Source organism: Alternaria novae-zelandiae (assembly GCF_023758075.1).
Source record: "Alternaria novae-zelandiae strain BMP 2774 chromosome Unknown scaffold_17, whole genome shotgun sequence".
Taxonomy (NCBI): Eukaryota; Fungi; Ascomycota; class Dothideomycetes; order Pleosporales; family Pleosporaceae; genus Alternaria; species Alternaria novae-zelandiae.
The window spans coordinates 118,229-141,928 of NW_026056977.1; the positions used below are offsets into that span (position 1 = coordinate 118,229).

At 53.5% G+C, this 23,700-nt stretch overlaps 8 protein-coding genes across 8 annotated transcripts; 4 read left to right on the top strand and 4 right to left on the bottom strand.

Annotated features, from left to right (window-relative positions):
• Positions 1-637: 637 nt before the first annotated feature.
• Positions 638-1,240, top strand: J4E88_007850 (uncharacterized protein; the record flags this gene model as incomplete). Its single annotated transcript, XM_049401465.1, has 2 exons — positions 638-698; positions 750-1,240. The coding sequence occupies 2 exons, from the start codon at positions 638-640 to the stop codon at positions 1,238-1,240; spliced, it is 552 nt and encodes a 183-aa protein (XP_049252538.1).
• A 198-nt stretch (positions 1,241-1,438) lies between these two features.
• Positions 1,439-2,225, bottom strand: J4E88_007851 (uncharacterized protein; the record flags this gene model as incomplete). The annotated part of the gene is made up of 3 exons (XM_049401466.1): positions 1,439-1,520; positions 1,575-2,047; positions 2,094-2,225. The coding sequence occupies 3 exons, from the start codon at positions 2,223-2,225 to the stop codon at positions 1,439-1,441; spliced, it is 687 nt and encodes a 228-aa protein (XP_049252539.1).
• A 526-nt stretch (positions 2,226-2,751) lies between these two features.
• On the top strand, positions 2,752-4,502 carry J4E88_007852 (uncharacterized protein; the record flags this gene model as incomplete). The annotated part of the gene is made up of 4 exons (XM_049401467.1): positions 2,752-2,891; positions 2,938-3,249; positions 3,298-3,889; positions 3,936-4,502. The coding sequence occupies 4 exons, from the start codon at positions 2,752-2,754 to the stop codon at positions 4,500-4,502; spliced, it is 1,611 nt and encodes a 536-aa protein (XP_049252540.1).
• A 1,024-nt stretch (positions 4,503-5,526) lies between these two features.
• On the top strand, positions 5,527-8,265 carry J4E88_007853 (uncharacterized protein; the record flags this gene model as incomplete). Its single annotated transcript, XM_049401468.1, has 3 exons — positions 5,527-5,906; positions 5,954-6,789; positions 6,839-8,265. 3 exons carry the CDS (start codon positions 5,527-5,529, stop codon positions 8,263-8,265), a joined length of 2,643 nt encoding a protein of 880 aa, XP_049252541.1.
• A 516-nt stretch (positions 8,266-8,781) lies between these two features.
• Positions 8,782-10,830, bottom strand: TOM70 (TOM (translocase of outer membrane) complex component; the record flags this gene model as incomplete). Its single annotated transcript, XM_049401469.1, has 4 exons — positions 8,782-8,862; positions 8,918-10,333; positions 10,389-10,471; positions 10,521-10,830. 4 exons carry the CDS (start codon positions 10,828-10,830, stop codon positions 8,782-8,784), a joined length of 1,890 nt encoding a protein of 629 aa, XP_049252542.1.
• Positions 10,831-12,275: 1,445 nt separating this feature from the next.
• Positions 12,276-13,149, bottom strand: J4E88_007855 (uncharacterized protein; the record flags this gene model as incomplete). Its single annotated transcript, XM_049401470.1, has 3 exons — positions 12,276-12,581; positions 12,638-13,045; positions 13,102-13,149. The coding sequence occupies 3 exons, from the start codon at positions 13,147-13,149 to the stop codon at positions 12,276-12,278; spliced, it is 762 nt and encodes a 253-aa protein (XP_049252543.1).
• Positions 13,150-17,988: 4,839 nt separating this feature from the next.
• On the top strand, positions 17,989-19,174 carry J4E88_007856 (uncharacterized protein; the record flags this gene model as incomplete). Its single annotated transcript, XM_049401471.1, has 3 exons — positions 17,989-18,088; positions 18,152-18,662; positions 18,718-19,174. 3 exons carry the CDS (start codon positions 17,989-17,991, stop codon positions 19,172-19,174), a joined length of 1,068 nt encoding a protein of 355 aa, XP_049252544.1.
• A 336-nt stretch (positions 19,175-19,510) lies between these two features.
• Positions 19,511-22,113, bottom strand: J4E88_007857 (uncharacterized protein; the record flags this gene model as incomplete). The annotated part of the gene is made up of 6 exons (XM_049401472.1): positions 19,511-19,605; positions 19,658-19,880; positions 19,942-20,714; positions 20,764-20,875; positions 20,920-21,495; positions 21,556-22,113. The coding sequence occupies 6 exons, from the start codon at positions 22,111-22,113 to the stop codon at positions 19,511-19,513; spliced, it is 2,337 nt and encodes a 778-aa protein (XP_049252545.1).
• Between the last annotated feature and the right edge of the window lie 1,587 nt (positions 22,114-23,700).

A 23,700-nucleotide genomic window follows, 5' to 3' on the forward strand; every position in this document is an offset into this window, starting at 1 on the left:
CTTTCCTGTCGCCGTCATCTTTTCAGTTTGCACCTGGTATCCCAGCAAGTCATGAGGCACATGCAGATGCGGCTCTAGCAGCTCGAACGACTTCGGCGACCCCACACAGCCGAAGTGACAAGTCATCTGCTCATCGCAAATGTTTGTTGCCGTAGTGCAAGAGTGGGTGGTGTCCTTGTCGAGGGTTACATCACACCGCTCGAGCCTACGCGTATGTTGTAAAAGCAATCTGACCCCTCAATCCGTAAACATACCAGAGTTGTAATGCACGGATGATCGCCTGTCGTCGCGTACGACGTGCTCGAGCAATCGTTCCTGTCGATCCCACGTCATGTTGCGGCGAAGCACACCAACCATGTAGAGGAATGCTGCATCACTGTGCAGTTGATTTACTTTTGCGACATTGTAAGTAGGTGCACTTGAAGTGTATCAGCTTGCAATGCCATCTAGTCTATTGCGAGTGGAAATAGCCAGGCTTGCTGTGAGGAATCGCTTTACCTGACGAGGCTAATCCCGATGATACTCCGCCGTCCCCAGATCCTCTCAGATCGCTCGTAGCTCCACCAGGCTCAAGCATAGACAAAACCTCCCACCTACCAAACACGCAACCGGCCGAGATATACCCCAAAACACCACGATGAGCGATTCTAAATCCCCCAAACCCGTCTCCGTCCTATTTGTCTGCCTAGGAAACATCTGTGCGCATTCCCTCCCCCATACCCTCACACCCACCCTCTAACACCCCACAGGCCGTTCAACAATGGCAGAAGGCGTCTTCCAATCCCTCACCACCAACCCCCCACACCCCCTCATCTCCACAATCGACTCCTGCGGCACCGGCGCCTACCACCTCGGCTCCAGCCCCGACTCCCGCACCATGGCGACCCTCCGCAAAAACGGCATAACCTCCTACCGTCACTCGGCGCGCAAATTCTCCCCTAGCAGCGACTTTGAAAAGTTCGACTACATACTCGCCATGGACGATGAGAATCTAGCGGATTTGGAGGCGTTGCGCCAGAGGGAGTTGAAGAAGGCCGATGTGGATGAGGAGAGTGTGGGGAAGGTTATGTTGTTTGGCGAGTTTGGGGGGAAGATGAGGAAAGGGAGGAGAGGAGAGAAGGGCGAGGAGATTGATGATCCGTATTACGGGGGTGATGATGGGTTTAGGGTTGCGTATGAGCAGTGTGTTAAGTTTGGGAAGGAGTTTCTGGAGAGGCTGGAGAGGGGGGAGTTGAGCTGAGATGGGGCATGGACTGGGGCATGGAGATAAGTTCACGTTATGGTAGGAAGATGGTATTGTGTGGAGTGGTTGTGTGTGTTTAGATACCCCATAGACTGGCCATAGGCTAATTATGCATGTGAAATTCGATTACGAACGACTCTGATAAGTCGCGCTACTTCCTCCTGGGTATATTCCTTCGTCGTGTCGTTCGTTACGTTACGAGTTCCGCTTGATCTGCCTTTCTAAATCTAGTAGCTTCTCTACCATCTTTCCGCGCATGAAGTCGGTCAATCCGAGACTGTCTGTGTGTTAGCAACGTGCTCGCATGTTCCGCCTCGGGGGGTATACTCACATTCCTTCCCTCGTCACAACCCGGTACGTCCCGCTGTTCTGCCAGCCTCCATCACCTCCACTGACTTGTCCATTGGAGTCGACCTCTACACTGCCGAAAATGTCCTCCGGCCACGCGATGCGACCATAATCTGGTGGGTTCCTCAAGTCACTGATATGTATCCATCCTCCGTGGCCTGCACCTCCCGCTCCGCCTTGGTGGTTCGCGCCGCCTGCGCCATCATTCGGTTGTGAGAGGTGGAAGCCGCCCGGCGACGCGTAGACGGCGGCTTGGGATTGTACGTAAGGATCTTCGACAGCATGTGTCGCGAACACGGAGGAGAGGATAGGGAGGAATTGCGGGTTCTCGGTGAAGTTCTGCGGCGTTGGAGGGAGCGCGGTGCAGGAGCCTATGGCAAGTTGTGGTGTGGGAGGTTCGGTGGGCAGCAGTGATAGCAATCTTTTGCTCGGATCGAACGGATCTTTATGTACGTACTGAATTGGGTAAGTAGTTGCCTTTCTGACAGCGCGAAGTACATACGATGTGTGGGTTCTCTGCTAATGTCGACGCCTGTCGCGCGCCTCGAAGACGAAGCGTTTGCGCAGACGGACGTATCCGGCGCGATGAGCGCACGAATGTGTTCGCGAGCATCTGATATAGTACGGGACACATGAGGATATGCAATTGTAAGATTTGAGGGTATGTTTACTCTGGTTGCTGGGAATGGGTCTGATATATTCAGATGGTAGATTACTAACAATGACGAGGTTTCGGAAGTCCCGCTTTAGCGGCAGATCGAGCCGCCCATCGACCCTTCCGTCTTAGTTCGTTTCGCTGAAAAGTTACTTCAGCCACAGGCACGTTCAGTACCGCACCTGGGCATATCCGGGATAGCTCAAACAAATTTGCTATGAGTCCTAGATCGTGCAGTACAGTAAGCCCGTGTGGACCCTGGGTGAGTATTGCTGGTTGTCATGTACCCAAGTCTCGACCGCCGGCCATGATCATTCCCCAAACCATTACTAGCGTTACCCCACTAGCCATGCAAAATGTTTGAATGGGCGAATGGGAGTACGGACGCAGTTCGAGCGGGAGCCGAACGGTGTATCGGCTTAAGTAAGTAGGAAGGTGTTTTACCGTGGACTATCTCTTCGCCTTCGGCTCATCATTTCTTCTCGTGCTGCGTCAGTCGTACAACATGGCTTCAGATGCTGGGGAGATAGCTCCTATCGAGAAGAGGGTCGGAGAAACTAGCGATGCGAAGCAGACAGGGCTGCATCGGGATGCCGAAGTCGGTCCTGAGATGATCGATATCGATAGAATCGAAAGAGTCTATTCGTAAGTCACACATTTCTCATCACGAATTATGCTGACAGTCGCCCAGCAAGCTCGATCGCCGGATACTTCCAGCATTCTGGATTCTTTACTTTATATGCTCGGCGATTCGCTCCAATATCGGACTTGCTCAGACTATGAACCTGGCTGAAGGTCACGATCTGGGATCGGTACTCAACATCACACCCAAACAGGTCTCTACTGGTCTGGCGCTGTTCTACGTCTGCTATGTCATCTTCGATCTTCCCTCCAATCTCGTCATGTCAAGGGTTAGCCCGCATGCATGGATGAGTCGCATCGTGACCTGCGTTGGTATCATTGGCATGTGCCTGACGGCTATGAACGCTGCCTGGAATCTTTAGTAAGTCGTGAAGACACATGATTTTGAACGAGACTGACAGCAGCCCAGCCTCCTTCGACTACTCCTTGGTATCGTTATTGCAGGCATGTGGCCGGGTATGTCATACTACCTGACTCTTTTCTATCCTCCGTCTCGTACCGGCAAGCGTATCGGGCGCTACTTCACAGCATCTCAAATGTCCGCGGCGGTTGTGGGTTTGGTCTCGGCTGGCTTCCAGAAGATGGATGGAGTAGGTGGACTAGTTGGTTTTCAGTGGATGTTCCTTCTGTACGGTATCGTCGGCTTCATTGTCGGCATATCGCTACTGTGGTGGCTTCCTGACAGGCCACTACCCCCAGGCGAAGTACGCCAGCGAACTGGATGGATGAAGTGGCTGCCAGAAGGCAGACCAGCCCTGGAAGGTGAAGACGCCCGCATTCACTACGAGGATCTCACCCGCGTATACAGTCGCAAGCTGTGGACGATGAAAGATCTCTGGCACGTCGTCATCGACTGGAGGATATACCCTCTCGTTGTCATGTACTTTGGTGTAGTGGGTGTTGGGAACGGAACACAGGCATACGCGACTGTCATCATCCGCGGCATCAACCCGAGCCTCACAGGTATCCAGCTAAGTTTGCTCTCAGCACCCATCTGGATTGTAAGTGCCCGAAGTCATCTGGGGTAATTGAGGCTGACTATAACAGATGGATCTGATCGCTATTCTAATCGTGACGCCCTTCTCGGACCGTTTCCACCACCATCGACCTGCCTTCTTTAGTGCTGCTGTTGTGATACAGATCGCTGGTCTTCTGATTGCTACCTTCGCCAAAGACTGGTCGCGTTACGGTGGCGTCCTACTGATTGGCTTCGGACTTGGGCCGACAGTGCCGATTTGCATGGCCTGGTCCAACGAGATCTTCCAGCCCCGCCACGGAGAAGTGGGCGTAGCGGCAGCCGCCGCACTCGTCTCTGGACTTGGTAATCTGGGGAGTATCCTCACAACCTACGCACTATATTCTGGGTGGCCTGAAGATGCCAAAGACGGCCCGCACAAGTATCGCAACAGCAACTTTGTCATGATTGCCATCCTGTGCGCCAGTATACTCAGCGCAGGGAGCATGGTCGTCTTGTTGAGGGTGTTTGGAAACGGCAAGGGCAAACAGATCAGTAGTGCAAGCTCGACTAGCGAGGGCGAGGCTGCATACGTCGACGGTGCTGCCCGGCGCGAGGTCCAACAGAGGGGACTCGGTCGAATGTTCTGCTTCCGATGAGATGATGAACGGGTGGAGTAGAGTCCTGCAGCCGTGATTGGCAAAGTGGCATGTATGGAGAAGCTTAGCTGGGGATGGACTTTTGGGAATGCCCATGGGGCAGCGGTCACGAGGACGTGGAGGGCTCGCGTGGAGGCGGGAGCGAGCTGTGCTTCATGCAAGTCAACATGTGCGGGCTGACTGCTGTAACACACGCGATGGAAGCACTACAGTAGATAATAACTTGGTCCGATCCGGGTCTCCGTTTGCTCGTGTCATTGCGATTGCCCTTGCAGCCGTGACGGGGTGCGATAGGCGCGGCGGGCTGGTCAACCGCAGGCAGAGCCAAGAGGGGCTTCACGATACCCCAAGCTCCGTCACTTTTTGCGCCTAGTCCGCTTCCCCATAACTCCATCTTTTTCTTCACCTAGCGGAGCCCTGGCCCGCGTACAAATCCTCCCACCCTCCGCCCTCGACCGCAGACGCACTCCGTGTCTCACCAGGCCGCACCCCGCTACATACAGCATCGCTCCACTGCAGCCGTCCATCTCGCAATCGATAACCCGTGTCACCGGCCTGCACCCTCCCACCGCTCCGTCGCACGCCGCCGCCGCCGCCGCCCGCACGCCCATCGTGTACCAAACTCCTCCCTCGCCTTACGCCTGTTTGATGGTGGCCCTCGCCGCGTCGTAGCGGGGCAGTGAGCCAAGCGCCGTCGACTCCCAGCACCGAGCCCCAGAACCACGGCTTGCGCGCCCCGCTGTAAAGCAGCAGACAGCAGTGACGTAAGTAGCTCCTCCCTTGTCTCCCCAGTCACCCGTTGCACGGGCGGAAATGAGCTCTCCCAACAGGCGCGCCCGTCTTCACATGCTTCTGATGCCTCCCGCCCGTTTGGCTCAGCCCTGCATCGGCACACCTGCTCACACTACATGTACAGTCCCCGCCGACGACCACCACCGAACACCCCGGCTAAGGCTTCAGCCAGCGCTCCGACGCACGACACGCCCCACTCTCCCACCGCCGTCGCATTCATACCACGCCCACCATGTCGGCCGCAATCGATAACGAGGACCTCGAGGAGCTCTCCATCTCCATGCCCGCCCAGCGGCGAGGAGCGGGCGCAGCAAGCACCACCAGGGCCAATGACCAGGCCGTCGCGCCGCCCACTGCGCTCGGTACAGCCGTGCAGGAGAGCAAGAGCAAGGACTCCAAGGCGAACCAGCGCCTCGGACAGTATACCATAGTCAGGACACTCGGTGAGGGCTCGTTCGGTAAGGTCAAACTGGCCACCCACCAGGTCAGCGGCCAGAAGGTGGCGCTCAAGATCATAAACCGCAAGCGCCTGGTCACTCGAGACATGGCAGGCAGGATAGAGCGCGAGATCCAGTACTTGCAGCTGTTACGGCATCCTCATATCATCAAGCTGTGGGTTATTTGCATGTTTGTGAACTTCATGTACTGATTGTCCATAGCTACACCGTCATAACCACGCCGACGGAAATTATTATGGTCCTCGAGTACGCCGGTGGTGAGCTGTTCGACTACATCGTCAACCACGGGAAGCTGCAGGAAGCCCAGGCCCGCAAGTTCTTCCAGCAGATCGTATGCGCCGTCGAATACTGCCACAGACACAAGATCGTCCACCGAGATCTGAAGCCAGAGAACCTCCTACTCGATGACGACAGCAACGTCAAGATCGCCGACTTCGGACTGAGCAACATCATGACAGACGGCAACTTTCTCAAGACGAGCTGCGGAAGTCCAAACTACGCCGCGCCCGAAGTTATATCCGGAAAGTTGTATGCGGGTCCAGAAGTCGACGTCTGGAGTTGTGGTGTCATCCTCTACGTTCTCCTAGTGGGCCGACTACCCTTCGACGACGAGTATATTCCGACGCTGTTCAAAAAGATCGCTGCTGGGCAGTACAGCACCCCAAGCTATCTATCCCCGGGCGCTACGTCTTTGATCAGGAAGATGTTGATGGTCAACCCCGTACACCGCATCACGATCCCCGAACTACGGCAAGATCCCTGGTTCACCAAAGACCTGCCTCCGTATCTCGAACCACCTGCCCAGGATTTCTTCGACAGTGGGGCGGATCCGAATAAGGCGATCGATCCTAAGGCACTCGCGCCGTCGGCCGATGCTCCTCGTGTACAGGCGCTGCACGAGAATGTCGTGTCGAAGCTCGGCAAGACTATGGGTTACGCAAAGCATGACGTGCAAGATGCATTGGCACGCGATGAGCCTAGTGCGATAAAGGATGCCTACTTGATCGTTCGCGAGAACGAGATGATGCGGAAGAATCGTAAGCCACCCTCTCTGTTAACTTGTACGCGGCTAACAATCGGTTCTAGCCTTGTTGACGGGTCCTGAATGGGATCAAATGTCGCCTCCTACGCACGACAGTCATATGGACCGATTCCGGCCTCAGTCCTTGAACGCTGCTTCTCGACCCCAATTCATACCGCCATCGAACTCGGAACACGAACGGGCACGTCAAGGATCGAACGCCAGCAGCCAACTCGCAAATATAAGAAGTCCTGTGAGCACAGTCGCTATCTTGCCAAGCAGTCTCACAGAATACCACAAAGCCTACATGAAAGGTCACCCGAGACCACTCAGCAGGGTCCAAGACAATGATGGTCTCCCACCAACTCCAGAACAGACTGAAGAACAAAGGCAGATCTCAGCGAGAAGGCTGAAGCCAAACTTCCGCACGATGCCAGAAGCAGGCAGAAACAAGCCCGAGCCTATGACGAGTCTGCCAGCCAAGAAGCCTCGAGCGACCAAGTGGCAGTTCGGTATAAGGTCGAGGAACCAGCCTGCAGAGGCTATGCTTGCTATTTTCAAGGCTCTGAAAGCCATGGGCGCCGATTGGGAAGTACCTAAAATACGCCGAGCAGGTGGCAGGAGCGGATCCCGCAGCCGTAGTACTTCTCAGAACCCTGATGACCGCTCACCGCCGAAATCGCGAAGCCATTCGCAAGATTCGATATCATCGCATTCATCGCACGAAGACCAGGGAGCTAGGGTAAATTCACCACATCGTGAGCCGCTTACCGTACGTAACAAGGACACGAATGAGCAGGAGACGAGAGGTCGACAGAAGAGGCACTACAACCACACCAACGACTGGGGCTACCACGTGCCAGAAGATCCATGGGTCATCAACGCCCGCTTCCGCAAAGAAGGCATGTTCCCACCCGGTGTCGCACATCCGTCTTCCACGCACTCGTCGCGTGTCGATCTCGCCAACGACCCCTCGGGGCTTCGCAGGCGCAGTTCCACCAACGCAAGTGCATCAAGTATCAGTCACGGCATAGAAGGCCTGACTCCATCTGAGCGTGCAAACTCCATCAGCGAAGAACACCCCTACCCCGACGAAGCAGTCTGGATCTACATGTCCATTCAACTGTACAGTATCGACCGCGATTTCTTCGTCGTAGACTTCAAATGCGCCGGCTACGAACGTCTCGTGTCCAACCTCGTCCGCGAAATCAAAGCGACCCCCTCCCTCGACACATTCGCACTCTCCTCAAGTCACCAGAACCCACACCAAGACGGATGGGACGACGAACAAGGCATTTGGCGCAGACTGGGTGAGGGTGAACCGCTACCCGAGGACCTGGCGAATAAGCTTCGCGAGGGAGGAACGGATATCCTACGAGAGCGGACGGAGCTTGTCGGTGCGGGACGACAGGAGGGAGAGAAGATTGTCACTAGTCCCTTTCCTTTCTTGGACGTCGCTAGCACCCTTATTCTGCAGTTGAGCGGGGAGTAAGTCACCAAGCATGTCATGACACGGATAGAGGTGGCGTTGTTGGAACGACGGGATATGCATAGCACAGGTTCCGTGAACGTATAGACCGCTTATAGAGGGCAAATGTACGGATGAGGCTTTGATACCAGTGTAGTATAAGTACACTCAATATATCTTGTTAGATCAACTATGTCGTTTCTCTAGTGAACAGCACGTTTGTCTCGAGTGCAGTAACAGTAATCATCGTACATCAACTACCATTCATACATTTACAACTACACAACCACCAGGAGCAGGAGAGCTATCGCATCAAAATAAACGCCCATTGTTGTTACTCTCTTTGACGCATATTCCATTTCTCCTTCGGCCAACTCATTTCATGGAGGAGCTTTCCAAACTTCTGCAGTTCCGCACACTCGGAGTGCCCAATACTAAATACATCATTTTGGAACAAAGGGGTGAGAAGAGCGTAGAAGAGGGGGATGGAGAAAAGGTGTGTATCATGGTTTGATCGAAGGAAGGAAGGAAGTAGGGTGTTTATCGCATGCCGCCGAAGCCACCGCCAGCCGCGCCCATGGCACCTAGTCTCGAAGCGAGCTTGGGGTACTTTTCTTGCACCTAATAGCGAGAGTTAGCATTTGCTTCGGTGTGAAGTGTGGATCCTGTGGCTTACCTCAAGTTGTGTCCTGGTTGCCTCGGCGTAGCTGAGAGCGTTGACGATTTCGCCTTCTGTCCTCGACAGCTCGGCCGCACGCTCAAAGTACTTGAGCGCCTCTGTGACCTTCCCTTGTTGCAGCAGCAGCTGTGCCATGGTTGCGACAGCGATGTCGCATTCGGGGTCGATGATGAGCGCCTTCTCGCACAGCTTCTCGGCGTCGTCGAAGTCGTTCTTCCATTGGAAGAGCGCGAGCGCCTTGTTGATGAGGGGCAGGACGTTCATGCCGAGGGGCTTGCTGGTCTTCTCCATCTCGACAGCGGTATCGAACTTCTCGATGGCTTCCTGGTACTTTTGCTGGTCGAGCAGTAGTTCTCCGTAGTAGTTGTATACGTCGGGGACCTGGGAGAAGTTCTTCATGCAGCGGCGGAATGTGGCCATTGACGAGGCGATGCTGCCCATCTTGTATTGTGTGACACCGAGTTGGATGTGCGAGAAGATGAAGTCCTTGTCGAGGTCGATGGACTTCTGGTAGTCCTTTGCGGCCTCGCCGAACTCGGACTTGATGAAGTGTAGTTGTGCGCGGTGGTAGAAAATGTCGGGGTCGCTGGAGTTCTGTTCGAGGGCGGCGGCGAAGTCGGCTTCGGCAGCTTCCGGGTTGGCGAGCTCGAGGTGCATGCTCGCACGCTTGATGAAGCTCTGTGTTAGTGTGGGCTGGAGCTCGATGCTCTTGTCCATGTCCTTGAGCGCGTCTTCGTTGTCGCCTTTGAGGTAGCTAAAGGTTCCGCGCATGTTATACGCGAAAGCCTCGTGCTCACCAAGGTCTCCGAGCTCGACTGCGCGGTCGAAAGCTGCCGCAGCTTCCGTGTATCCATCGCCGGTCTTGGTGGCCATGGCCTTCAGACCCTTGCGCAACTGGCCCTTTCCGCTCTCCTCATCAAGCTCGGCGTCGTCCTCGAGGCCCTCTGGTGTTGGCTTCGGTCGGAAGCTCTGGAGGTAGTTTGTGACGAAAGTTGGGCTGGGCAGCTTCTTCTCCTTGGAGGCGAGAATGGCCTTGCCCTTGGCATCGGCGACCTTCTTAAGCAGACGCTCGACGCTCTGTGCGCTGCTCTCGTTGCGGAAGCCGTCGATAATGCAGCTCGCAGTGTAGTCGAGGAGGGCCTCGCTGTTGCGCTCGACCTGCTCGTATGCGTTCGCTCGTCGGTTCAGCGCCTTTACGTATTCGTTGTCGAGGTTGATGGCGGCGGTCGTGTCCTCAATGACCTTGTCCCACTCAGACATGGCATTGTAGCAGGCGGCGCGGTTCGAGTAGAAGACGGGGTCTTGCTTGCAGAGGATGGCCTTGCCGTAGAGGTCGATGGCGCGGTTGTAGTCCTTGGACCCGTAGGCCTTGTTGCCTGCAGCCTTGAGTTTTGCGGCATAGTCTTTGCGGTCCTACGGATCGTCAGTCATCGCCCTTGAGGGTGATTTTACAGGACATGTGTCGCACCTCGTCCGAGAGCGAGCCCACGCTGTTCTCGTCAACCTCTGGGAGCTTGTCTTCGGTTGTTTCTGCTACAGATGCCTTCTTCTCTATTTTCTCATCAGTGGACGTCCTTGTCAGAGAGCTGCATCGACCTACCAGACTCTGCAGACTTCTCTGGCGCTGAGTCCTTCTCGGCCCTCTCCTTTGCGCGCTTGCGCTCGCGTTGCCTCTTGCGCTTGGTCGCCGCTGTGTCTGCCGCGCTGTCTCTTGAATCATTGGAGAAGTAGTAGACAGCCCCACCAGCACCGACAACCAGTGTTATACCCGCAATCGTGTACACGACACCCTTGTTCTCTGAAGCCCAATTGCTCAACCGATCCCACAGCGAGTTGTTCGTGTCGACGGCAATTCGGACAGGTGGCGGCGAGGGAATTCCCTGTGGTACGGGTGTGTTTACTGGCGCCATCTTTTCCAAATCTGTGGGGGTGATTTAGTTGGATGGGTGGTTGTCGAGCACGCTCTGCTGTGCTGCTCAATGTTGTGGTGTGTTGTCGCAGATTTTGGCTAGGCAAGCTTGGATCAATGGAATTAACGTCAGCGCCCGCGCGGAACGTCATCATGGCCGTGCCGAAGAACCCCGTTGTGGACCCACACCTCACTCTTCCATCTCTTCTCCCTTCAGAGTACTCACAGTCTTGGTTTCTTTGGCTCATGCAAGCACTCTATTTCAGGGAAACACTAAACAATAGTCAGAAGTACATAATATAGAAGTCTTCCCTACCTAGGTATCTTTAGGAGCTGGCTGAATTTCATTTTTTTACTAGAATAGATTGCAGCGCATCTATCCAGTTTCTTCCTTGCATGAGGTACAAGAAATGAGAATGCTCAATCTCGCGCGAAGAGGAAGAACTTCCAGAAGTCGACTTCTTGCTCACCAGTTTCGGTCCGTGAGACCTTGGGCTTCCTGTTCGCGCACGACACAAGACCGGTCTCCAAGTATGTCCTGTCTGTGCTATTGCAGGCTGGTTCACAAGCTACGAAGTGGAGATGAACATTTGGTGCAGAGAACGTTTGGTGCAGACAAGAGGACTGCGACTTGGATATTCAATACCCTCATCACATCAGCTCAGCCAGACTACAATTTCACTACGATATGCAGATGACCGTGTTGCAGGGGAGACGGACTTCACCATTATGAGGAGACCACGGTATGCGAAGACCAGGTGGAAGGTGTTCATCAGTCATGTATGTGCGAGGCTGGTTGGGCTTTCGAAACCTGTTATCACACATGCATCATCATCCACAGGAAGAAGTTTAAGGGGGATCAAGACGCGGAAGCAAATTGCAGATTTCAAAGCGCTCAGGGGTCGCAAGGGCCAAAGCTGACGATATATCACACCCCAAAGTGGTACTGCTGGCGGACAGTTTCACTGATAGAACATATACATTATAACTATCCCAATACATCAGCCCATACACCATAGTCTGGCATAGCTGCGTTGACGGTACATTGGCATCGTGCCAAGTGAGCTCACCTACACATGCCCAAGTGATGTTACTCATCCGTGCAAGCTGTGCTTCAACCCCTACACCACACTCTCTACTATGTCCGAGACGATGGCGACGAAACAAACAGCGGACCACTCCGAGGCCAACTACAACCCGAGTACATTATGCAAGGAGTCTGGGATGATCGCATCTCTAAGCGCACAGGTTGGGGACTGCACTGGTCACGGACGTAAGACATATAAGACAGAGAGTGACCCGATTCTGGTTCCCAATTCCTTCTCAGGTGATCAGACATGCATATTCCTACATTTCTATAGCCTTTCTATCAATCATGAAATGCAGTCGGTCTTGCCTCTATCATAGAATCCGCGGATCGCAGAAGCAAGGGCTCTGGTAACACCTCTAAAACTTCTCACAAGCGGGCCTCATGTCCAGCTCATGTGTCCACAAACAAGGCTTCTGTTGATGCAGCCAAAGATACGTCTCACCAACAGCATCGGCGCTCATCTTCTTGCCCACCTTTTGATCTTCTCCGTCTTCATCTGCAATCGCACCATTACCGATCGTATGTACGACGTGCACGCCCTTCTCGCTCATCTCACGGGCCAGTGTCTGCGCTAATTGACGGACAGAGGCACGTCCAGCACCATATGCAGCGAACTGGGCACTGCATCGAAGCGCGCCGAGCGTGCCAGTGAAGATAAGCGTCTGTTGTCAAGAATTAGTATTGCATGCAACGAGCTAGTTATAACGATTCTGCTTACGCCCTTCTTCTCCCCTCCATCCATCAAGCCCGTCTCACCATGATCCGCAAAGAATCTCTTCAAACTCTCCTGCGCAAATGTGAACGCCCCTCCGACATAGGTCTCCAGGCTATCCTCAAAGTCTTCCCTCGTCTCTTCCAAGAACGGTTTCTTGCTTGAATGCTTGATACTGTATATCGCCAGCTTCAGGTTCAGCCCCCTGAAGCTCTCGTGTGCTTTGATGTCTGCAAATGCCTTCTCTAGAGATGCTTTCGAAGTGTCGCTTGGGAAGGCCTCGAGAACCGCATTTTCGTTGGCGGAGCGGACTGTAGAGATGACGCTTTGGAGATTTTCGGGGCGTCGGGCTAAGAGTGCGACGGCGAGGTTGCCATGGGCGGGTGATGAGAGGATGCGTGCTATTCCTGTTCCCTAGACGTGTTTCATTAGACGCGTGTGTTCGGTGCGGGGCCTGCAAGACGACTTACAGTAGCGGGTCCGGCTCCGATGAGAATTGCGAGACCTGATGGCGGCATTGTGGAGTTTGCTGAAGGTGTTTTTACGGTCTAACTCTTGTTCAGCGTATTGTGCCTATCTGTGTTGCTTTTGTTTTGTGGGTAGATATTTGAAGTTCCATCATTGCATCATACGCGGTAGTGACGTCTACGCTGAAAATCAATAGTTATTTCCGTTATATCCTCGAATGTTGGTAGGTAGAGCGTTGATCAACTTCAGCAGTACCTAGGTATGGTGAATCCAAATATTTACAGGGCCGACTGCGGCTGGATGGTCGGCACAGATATTTGATGCTCGAAGCCAGCCTGGGCAGAATATGACGTCATCTGACATAGAACAAACACCTATCAAGTCTATAGGAATAGCTACGATAGGTGGTGATTGCTTTCAATCGCCTTAGGGAGATCTATGAGTAATCGTACTGAAATGAATAAATGACAGTGAGGCTACATCTTACATGTCTGGATACTAATCTGTCCTTGCTATCTAGTTGTGAGTCCCTGTTCCCTGTCCAAGTCGTATTTGGGAGATTTATCTCGGTCCGTGTGGTTGTCGACAGCAAGACGCACTTCGCGATGCCAACATACTGGTTCTGACTATCGAATGCACACCTAGGTACAGTAGTCGTACGCGTACAGAGGGATTGGTAGGGTCCAGGGCAGTTGGATCCTACACCAGCTTAACCCAAATCTGCCGTACGTCCGGAGTCTTCGTCGTTCCTCACACCCCCTCATTCCTTTTGAAAGATCCATCGCGGTCCAGACCGACGCATACCCACATCAGGTCTTCAGATATTGGACCCAGGTCCACATTCACAGTGCCGGGTGTGTACTTCTGCATGCTGCAAAGCCGACATGAAGCCGAGATGGGCTCAGATCTCCCGAGGCAACGAATGTGATATCCAAAGAGAAGTATAATATCCGAATCCATGTTGGGAGTGGCTCAGGCTCGCACTCCCTAGCAGCTTGCGTGATAGATCGTTCAGAAAGTATAAACATGGTCTACTGTTTCAGCTGATGAGATACAAGCGATAACGTACCCTGTCCTGTCCTGCCAGACACTAACTCTTCATTGGAAAGACCGAACACTGACAAGAATTCATGCGGATAGTCTTTTTTGGGTACTGCACTCATAGAAATTGGTGCGCAGGTGCGGAGAAAGACATCTGGTGAGTGTCGTGTGTCGTGTCGTAGAGAAGAGACAGCCGAACCAGGCGTTCCCATTTCTGAGACTGGAAATGCTCGCGCGTTGGGGCCATCCTGATAATATTTATGGGCGTGCGCCGGAGCTAGTGCTTGTAGCGCTTGTGACGTGCATGAAAAGGCCATGTGCTCTCATCCCTGCAGACGCAAATGATTTCGACCCCCTTTGAAGCTCATTGGCCACTAACGACGAGCTAGCAGCGAAAGTGAGCAAGGGCGCGGTCGCTACACCTGTAAGGAAACCTAACATCCTACCTAACTACTCCTCATGGATCGTCGATAGCTCTTTCACATAGGGGCGCAGCCATGAAGCATCACGAAAATTGCAAAAGTCTCGATCCGGCATCCCTGTCCCCACCTCGTGTTTCACTCCAGCTTTCGCTCACCGATCAGGCCCCATGGACGAGACCTCCCCATTGGAACACCATGTCGTCACTGTCGCCATCTGCGCTCTTCTCCATGCCCATACAGCCTCAAGCGAGCAAGCCCTGCCGTACTGACCCGCAAGCTCATCGACGTGCCTTCGGGATCTCATCCGCTGGGCGCGGCACGATCTCCCGGAGCGATGAGTACCAACGATTCAATTATATAGTCGCAGTCGCGGCTTCTCATCAATAGATGTTGGTGAATGCTCTAGATTCTGGAGCATGGATAAGCTCGGGGGAGATGGGAGCTATCACGCATTCGAAGAGCTCAGCATTCGAGCCCGCTACATTGAACGCCACAAATACTGGCGATCGTACCAAATCCTGCACGGAAAGTATCCCTTCGAAAGAGAAACTCGGTTTTCATGCGCAATATCGAGGCGCTTTGAAAGTGGCCATGGTTTGCTGTCACGCGCTGACCACCAGTGCTCACAGCCGGCCCATACGAATTACCGAGAGATATATGCTCAGGGCTGGGCGACCTTGTCCGGCCCATGCGCCACATTCCAAGCACGGAACATGCCTCTACTTCACCGACTACACGCTAGTGAGGATGGGCGGAACTCCCTCTTCAGCCTGTGCCGCAATTTAGTAGTACACCATCTAAGCTCACGTGTATTGCAACAATTTCGAAAGCCGTCCATTACACAGTCTACCATAGAAGGTCAGTTCTGGCGTCAAGTATACTCAGCTTAGCTGACACTGCGAACAGGCACGCATCAACCCAGCGATCCTTCTTTACACCGCAAATATAGCATTTGGAGGTTTAGGTGCTCACGGAAAGTATCGCCACGTCTGGATCGCTATCAATGCCCCGACGACGTTTACGCTCCCCTGTCCGTCCGTCGCACGAAAGCCACCTGCGAACGCAGCACTGGCAGGGTGAAAATTCCTTGAGGAATACACGCAGGCCCGATACAGAGATTGATCCGACCCCACACGACCCACGTGTGTGATTACAGGGCCCCGTGTCTGTAAAACGGTATCATGCCTCTTGCCGACTTCCCATGAGCTGTCATAGCCGAGCCGCTCGATTTTTGACATGATGCAAGCGATCAAGTCTGGGACGCGCCGCAAGGCTGAGTACAAACGATCGTATTGTATTCAGAAGCGAGCTAGGCGCTACAGATTGCGTAGTCCCCCTAACATATGATGGGCCGACTAGCTGCATATTCATGCAATATGTACGCCCGTTATGAAGGCCTCTGTGGATCCAGCTGATCACTCATACAACATTCGGCACTAAACCGATGTGCAGTCACAATATCTTCACCAAGGCACGCCATGAGGCTACAGTAGAGACGCCGACCTAGTCATGCACAGTGCAGTACGCTGTTCTCCAAGCGCTCTAGCTCTTCACTACCTGCGTGTGACAAGCGAACGGCCCGGCAGCGGATGTGTCATATTCGTAACAGGCAAAGTCAAGTCGTCCTTAGCGGTGAGCTAGATCTCGATGCGGGAGCCATCTAATGAACCTAAGAATTCCCGGGAATCGAAGACATGGTGAGTGAGTGAGAGCGATGGATGCCTTGGCTATCAGCGGATAGCCGCACCATACGCTCAATCAAAGGTGGACAGATCATAGCGCGATTACCGGCAGTGTTTGCTATACGTACACGGTGTAGGTAACATCCCTCGGGATTCGACTACTGCAACCCCGGGCCCAACGGATGCGACACTAGGATGTGTTGGCATGGGAGGGGTGGAAACACTGTATATGCTGGCTACGCCAATAGCAAGAAGCCACCCTCGTAAGCTGAAAGCTCGGCAGCGCATCTTTACCTATTGAGCCAATAGAGCGCATATGTCGGCAGACCCTGACATGCTTGAAAGCTGCGCAGCTCAACGTGGTCGCAGATGGGCGGTTCCGAGGCGTCTCGCATTGGAGCTGCACCGAGGCCTCGACCGCTGCTGCCCATATTGCAAGCATTACGCTGGCATGACATCCTGTTGCAGAGGATTCCGGTGAGCCACAGGCGCTGTCGTGAGTGGTAGTGGTTGTGTTGGATTGTAGGCTGTGCCTTAAGCACGGTGAAGGACGAAGGCTCAATAATAAGGTACATGGATCCTTGTCATCACCATCGCAAATCGCGGATTAGGTCTCAGATCAGAAATTAGTATGCTTGATCACATGCTTGCATCGCACGAGTGGAAGATGAAGATAAGATCTGATGAAGATATGAGGCCTGTCCGTTTCAACTCACCTGCATATGCAGGAGCTGGGCGGATAGTGACTACTTGGAATCCCTGACAATTATAGGTTCGACCGCATAGGGCTGATGGGAATAGGGAAAGTCCTTGCTCTCCATCGGGCGGACTGCTTGAAAGGATTGCATCCACATGTCGAAGGTTCGATGTGCGGCACGAACATCTGTCAATATCAGAGCCACGTTCCGAGGATCTGCGCATCGCATCGCCTCGCTTTCTGCCACCGGCATGCCGCCTACGCGAACTTTGAGTACGATCATTACGGTGGATTGTGTGGCAACCATGGGCCCACATGATACTCCCGAAGAACGTCCTACCAGTAAGCAACTCTCCTCAGCACAGTGGATAAGTTGGTGGAGGGCAGGAGACCCAATTTCGCCCGTGTGGCGAAGCTTCGATGCGTTCCGCTGCCTCCCCCCGTGAGCGTTAGACCCGAGTCGCAGGGTGGTTCAGTGAGGATTTGCCCACTGTCATGGCGGCTGACTGACAGGCATTAGCGTAGAGGGCATCAGGTGACGAATCACGATAAGACGGGGAGGAGACACATAGGTACATGGTCACCCACCCACTCGAACCGTCCATGCTAGCGGGAATGGTTTTCGGCCCTGTTCCAATGTTCCGGCGAGCTAAAGTCGAATGTCAGTCTCTCGTTAGCAAGTGCGGCTCCGTCAGCTCTAAATTCACACACCGTGACAACGGCGGCGTGCGATTACGCGATAAACGTCTTCAAGAGATTCCCATTGATCGAGAATGAGGTATAAGAACGCCCACCTCAGGCTCACTCCTGAATCGCATCACTACAACTGCCATTACATTTACGTTTACAACGCCACATACATCGAATCAATACGAAATATAACTAGTTCATTTTGAGCCTGACCACTGAGCGGAATACACTGCAATCGACGTATCGAACATGACTTCTCCGGTACTCAGCGCGAGGTCCTCGTTTGACAGTCTCCACAGCAGCTCCTCGTCCAATTTCAGTTCTCCTGATCAACTTCCACCGGCAGTAACGGGGCCCATGGTATGGCAAGGTGATGGACTCCAACCAGCTGAGTACGTAGTCAAACTTACCGACTGCGATATTCGGAATGTGAGGGCGGCCATCATCAAGTTCAAGCGTGAGTGCAAAACCAAATTACTCAGTTCTTCTTCTACGAGCCGATGCTGATTCACACCTTTAGTCACTGGTCTTCCGCGGACAAAGATAGATCAGAAAACCTTTGATCTCGGCAGCCCCAAATTGGCTAGTAAGCTCTCATCAATCAGCAAAGAGCTTCACCACGGCACCAACGTGGTCGTACTCCGGGGTCTTGATAGTGCTTACCTCAATGACGAAGAGGCCGTAATTGCTTTTGCGGGCATATGCTCCTACGTCTGCCCAGAAAGAGCAACAGACGCCTATGCGAATCAAACGCTGAGTCACGTTCTCGACGCCACCAGGAAGAGAGTTCCAGACGACTGCAAAAACCTCGGTCTCGCTGGGTCCAAAATCACTGCAGCGATGGATTTCCACAGTGATCGCTTCTCCGGCGACGTTATTGCTCTGTACGTGCGCAACGACGGCGGACCAGACGCTGGTGGCGAGCAGTTCGTTGCGAGCTTTCCAAGAATCTATAACGAGCTTCTTGAAAAGGACCCAGAAGTGCTCGAGACGATGGCCGAGCCAAACTGGCCCTTCGAGCTAAAGCAAAAGTAAGCACGGCTTTTGTCGTATCTGATGTCTCGAAGTTTTGCTAATTAACTTCAGGGATGGGGCGCCTTACCTAGAATTAGGACCTACCCTCTTCTTCTCCAAGGGAAAACCCATGTGCCAGCTAGTCAAGGCCCCACTACTTGGTACTGATAGCATCCCGCGTGACCCTAGCATGCCCAGGGTCACTCGGAAGCAGCTGCACGCAATGCACGCCGTTGAAGAGCTAGCCAAGCGCTTCTGCACGAAGGTTGACCGGGAACAAGGCGACATCCAGTTTCTCCATAACCTGACCGTCATGCACGCCCGTGCAGCATACCGCGGTGTTGATGGCAAAGCTAGTACCCGGCACCTATTGCGCCTGTTCCTCCGCGACTCCACAAATGCTTGGGAGAAGCCGGCTAGCTGCCGCAACAACTTTGACGACCCGTTCACTCCCGGCAGACCTCAGAGTCTCCCTGTTTTTGACACCGACCCATGGCGCAACATCAGCGGACGCGAGAGCCACGGCTAGCTACTTCCGTATCTACTAGACTTTACGGAGTAAAGTTCTCCCAGGCGCAGATGGTGGCAGAAATGACTTGAGCAAATTTGGCATGCGTTTCGCAATGATGACAGAGAATGACGGCGCTTTCCTGTGTTCATACTTTTTTATTGGCCTGATTTAGTATTCCCCTGTTGACTAGACTGACGGTAGACGTACTCAAATATTCATCACATTTGCCTCCCATTTCTCTCCACAAAACCGCGACCCGCGAAACAGGCTAGAAAATGACTCGCGAATGCCATTCAAAATGACTGGGTATCAAAAAACAGAGGGGAACAACATGACACGGAGCAAACGCGAACGTTACGCTCCAGCTTCCTTGAAAAGCTTTACGATCCATTGACTAGAGGTGGACCAGTGCGTTGCGGCAAACCCGGTAAGCGGCGGCTGGAAGCGATCTACGCTGGTTAACAAATGACTTGCAGTAGCGGATCTACGGTACCAACTTACCGGGCTTATTTCGGTCAAATAGATTGGCAATGGCTGTGACATATGCGAATCCTTCTGCATCAATATGACCTCGCTCCCGGAGCTCGTCCGGGTTGTCGCGTGCTAATTTGAACGGGGAGTAGCCCCGAAGAATGCAGCGCCAATGGTACAGCAGCACTGGAAAAGCGAATTCCCACTTCTTGATCTGAGTGGTCACCACGTTGCTGACCTGGTTCTCGAGCAACTAGCAGAGTTAGAGCGGTCAGAATCTGTAAAGGAAAAATGAGATAGTGACGTCCACTTACTGTGCCGTTCTTTGACTTGATGTAGTCTTGCGCACCGTGATGGATGTACTCGAGATTCCAGAAGATGACATAGAATGCCAGAAAGAGCTCATACCAAGGCTTGATCCTGGGTCTGAAAATCAGCGCCACTAGTTCCTTGACGAAAAGCTTTTCCAGTTTGCGAAGGTATTTCACAGCCGCGACATCCATTTGGTGGGTTATGGCGCCAGGGAGTGGGCGGTCGCATGAGTTGCGGTCGTAGGCTTCGTAGTCGCTACGGCCGAGTCGGCGATAATCGTACTCGCGAATGCCAGGTATGTTCTCCGAGAAGACGGAGCCATATCCTTGGGATACGACGGAAAGACATTGGAGTCGCATTGCGAGATCGAGGACTTTGCTTCCGTTTACCCTTCGCATGCGTACCACCTCCTGGTAAGTATGATAGGCGACTTCGTCCTGCCGAATGCGAGCAAATATCCACTCCTCGATCGCTGGCTGAAGGCTGGAGAAGTAACGTTCGTAGGCCTGAACGAGATTCGCAGTATCGTATATGGCGTAGGCCGGTTGTTCGACAGACGGAACCTGTCCATCCCGGTTGGACCAGACGGACGTCGCGACATCAAGCGGGCCGCGCGTTGGGCTATAAGGCCGGAAGGCGATACGCATAGGCTGTGCGTTCGGTATAGGACCGTAGCCAGGGAGGTTCCAGATGATTTCCATCTCGTAGAGTTGACTGTTGTGTATCCAGTCGTAACCAAGGAACTCGGCTTCCTCTTGGTGCTCGCGGCCATTGCCTGTCTAGTTGTGAGAAGCAAACAAGCAGCAGATGTTGCAATGACTTACAACGACGTATAAGACTAGTGTCTTCGAGATGCTCCCTGTAACAGGGCTCGCGAAAGGATCGGGCGTGGCCTGTGATCTTCTCACACTTTTCACACGGATCTCCTTCGTCACACTACATTCGTTAGTCTTGCACTGCGTCATGTTGGACATGCATACCCCTGATTTGTAGAATCTACAACGAACGCATATACGCTTGGTCTTGCGCATGGTGTGGGTCTTCTCCCTCTGTCTTTCCTGGAGAGGGCCCTTCCGCTTGGACACCTTCAGCTTCTCCTGGCGCTCAACGAAAGACGAAGGAACCTTGGCTGCTTTCTTCTTTGGCGGTGGTCTATGCTGAGCCAACAAATGGGTGGTTGTCTGATCGACTGGGACCGGCTGCCGTGCGTAAAGTTCATGATCAGGTGGTGCTTCAGCGACGGCCCATTCCCGCGACATGGTCTGAGGAGGCTCGTAAACAGTAGGCGCATTGGAAGTTTCGACGGGGTTCATGGGCCAAGGGATAGTAGATGTGCTATGGTGCCTCGTATCTGGAGCTCGGGTGGTAACAGCGTCGCCAACATGACCAGAGTACTGCTGATGCGCTTCCCACCCGACATCATGCTGCAATGGTACCTGTGGCGCGTGGTTCGTGTGCAGCAGAACAGTCTGCGGCTGTGAATGCGAGAGTCGTGGGACTGGAGGTAGCTTCTGAGCATGATTCGAGTACGGTGGGTCTACCGTATTGGCGGGGGACTCCTGGATGATTTAGTCGCGAACCTAGTGCAGGGCACAACATTGCTTGTGTGCACTTACTGACGAAACGCGCAGCTCGTTAAAGCGCTCTGTACTGCGAAAGACGTGATCCTGCGAAGCCAAGGGTAATGCGTGCCCCAGATCCAGCGCCGGCTGGTGCTGGTACTGGTGTTGGTGCTGATAGTGGCGCGGGATTGTGGGAATTTGGTGCGGCACGGACGCGCTCCCCTCAGCATCACAATAGGGGACGGTCGAGCGCGTCGTGTAGTTCTGCTCAGGTCCAGCGTGCTGCCACTCCAGAGGTGCCTGTCTGACGTAACCAGACCAAGCCGTTGGAGCAGACTGCGGATGCGTACCAGCGGAGTCTACTCCGACTGCCGGGTACTGTAAGAATTGCGCCGTTGACGGGCCGGCAGCGTACGAGTCGTGGCTGGGAGCATGATGCTGCTGCCATGCGCCCAAGCCATACAAAGGGTCGTGGTTGCTTGTGGGGAAGTCCTGGTAGTGCGAGGGAGTTTGGGCGGCATTCCTGTACTGCGAACTGGTGGTAGACATGGAGGGCTGCGGCTGACTGCGTACAACTTCAGAGGACGTGTCGCGAGGGTGCGTGTCGCTCATTCGCTTAGAAGTAATGGGCAAGATCCGTGTAGCAGGGAACGATGGCGGCCTGGGCCGTAAAGCAAAGCCGGTACGGTAGATCGTTGCTTTTCGAGTTCGATGGTAGGAAGGCTCGAGGAGGCACCAAAGGCAGGTCGAGAACCACACTGGTTCATTGTGTCGGTGCCATGCATGTCTTAGCTTCCGTTAGGGCTGCATCTCCCCGCGAACCTGCCTCGCGTACCAGACGGACACACAACCTTCATCTTACTTCTGCATCTGCGCCGTCTCTTTGTTTACCGCTATCGGTCGCTGCAATTGATTTCGTCTTCTTCGCTGTAGTACCGACTAAGTTTGCCACCTGTAAGTCGTATCGATGTCCTCCATGAAGGAAATTCGCTTACAAGGCAGGCGGCCTACCTTTCGACAACGGGATCTTATCCCGTCCAATGCCAGCGCTGTATTCCAAGCAACATACAAATGCGGGTATGATGTCTCAACTCGCTTTATGCACAACTATGCGTAATGGCAGTGCGTGCTTATCGTAGACAAAGAGATGTTGGTAGCATGTCTCTCCTGAATGCATGCGTACTCTGTTGCGAGATTGCATTGCTTTAAATGACCTGCATATTGAACTTCGATATGTTTCCCCAGAACGAAGTTCGTATTTGCAGTGCTAGTAGCCGAGCAAAGTCATGCTTTTTCCATCTGTAGAAGGCGTACGCCTAGCTACTTTAGATGACCTGGACCGAATCTCGCTTGTTGCGGCTGCTGCGTTCTTTTCTTCGCCTTCTTTCCAGTTTCAGCGCGTCAATTACCAGACATTTCCATCTGACACTATATATTCCTACTTTGTTCAGTACGAGAAAGCCTTAAGAGATCCTGCATGCGTGGTGCTCGTTGCAGAAGATAATATTCAAGAAGACGAGTCTGAACACGTGTACGAAGCGTTGCGAGAGTCCTTCAAGTCGGTCCTTCCGACACGGAGAAGTATCGTAGGAGTATGCAGTATTCAGCTCAAATCAGAATCAGCATATATCCATCATTTCCAACCCAAAGACGTGCTTGCTGGCGTTGCTGAGCGACTGGATGTCCCTGACCTCGAAAGAGATCAAAGTACTGAAGCTGTGGAAATATACAACGCAGTCACGCGTCCAGCAAAACTGCAGTATGCATAACTGACGTATCTAGACGCAGATTGCTGACAGCGGAGAATAGACATCTAGAGGGCAAAATGCGCCTCTGTACTTTAGCAGTGGCACCCTGTTATTGGCGAAGAGGCCATGCAGGAAGACTCGTGAGCTACTGCACTCAGCTAGCAGATCTCGACGACGCGCTGTTGGTAGGTCTGACTGGCTCAGAGAAAGCATCTCGGCTAATGTTGTCCAGGGAGTATCCGCTACGCCTTGTGGTGCCACGGTGGTTTCAAAAGCCGGGTTCCAGGAACGAGACTATGTTCGTTACACGCCCATGACGACGGCGCAACCAGGCACTATGCATACTGCTGGCTTCGAGCTTTGGTAAGACCAACAGACCGAAAGTGCGTGCAGAAGAAGCGCTGACTCCAAGTTTGTACTGCAGGATCGGGGTGCGCTTGCCCGGCGGTAA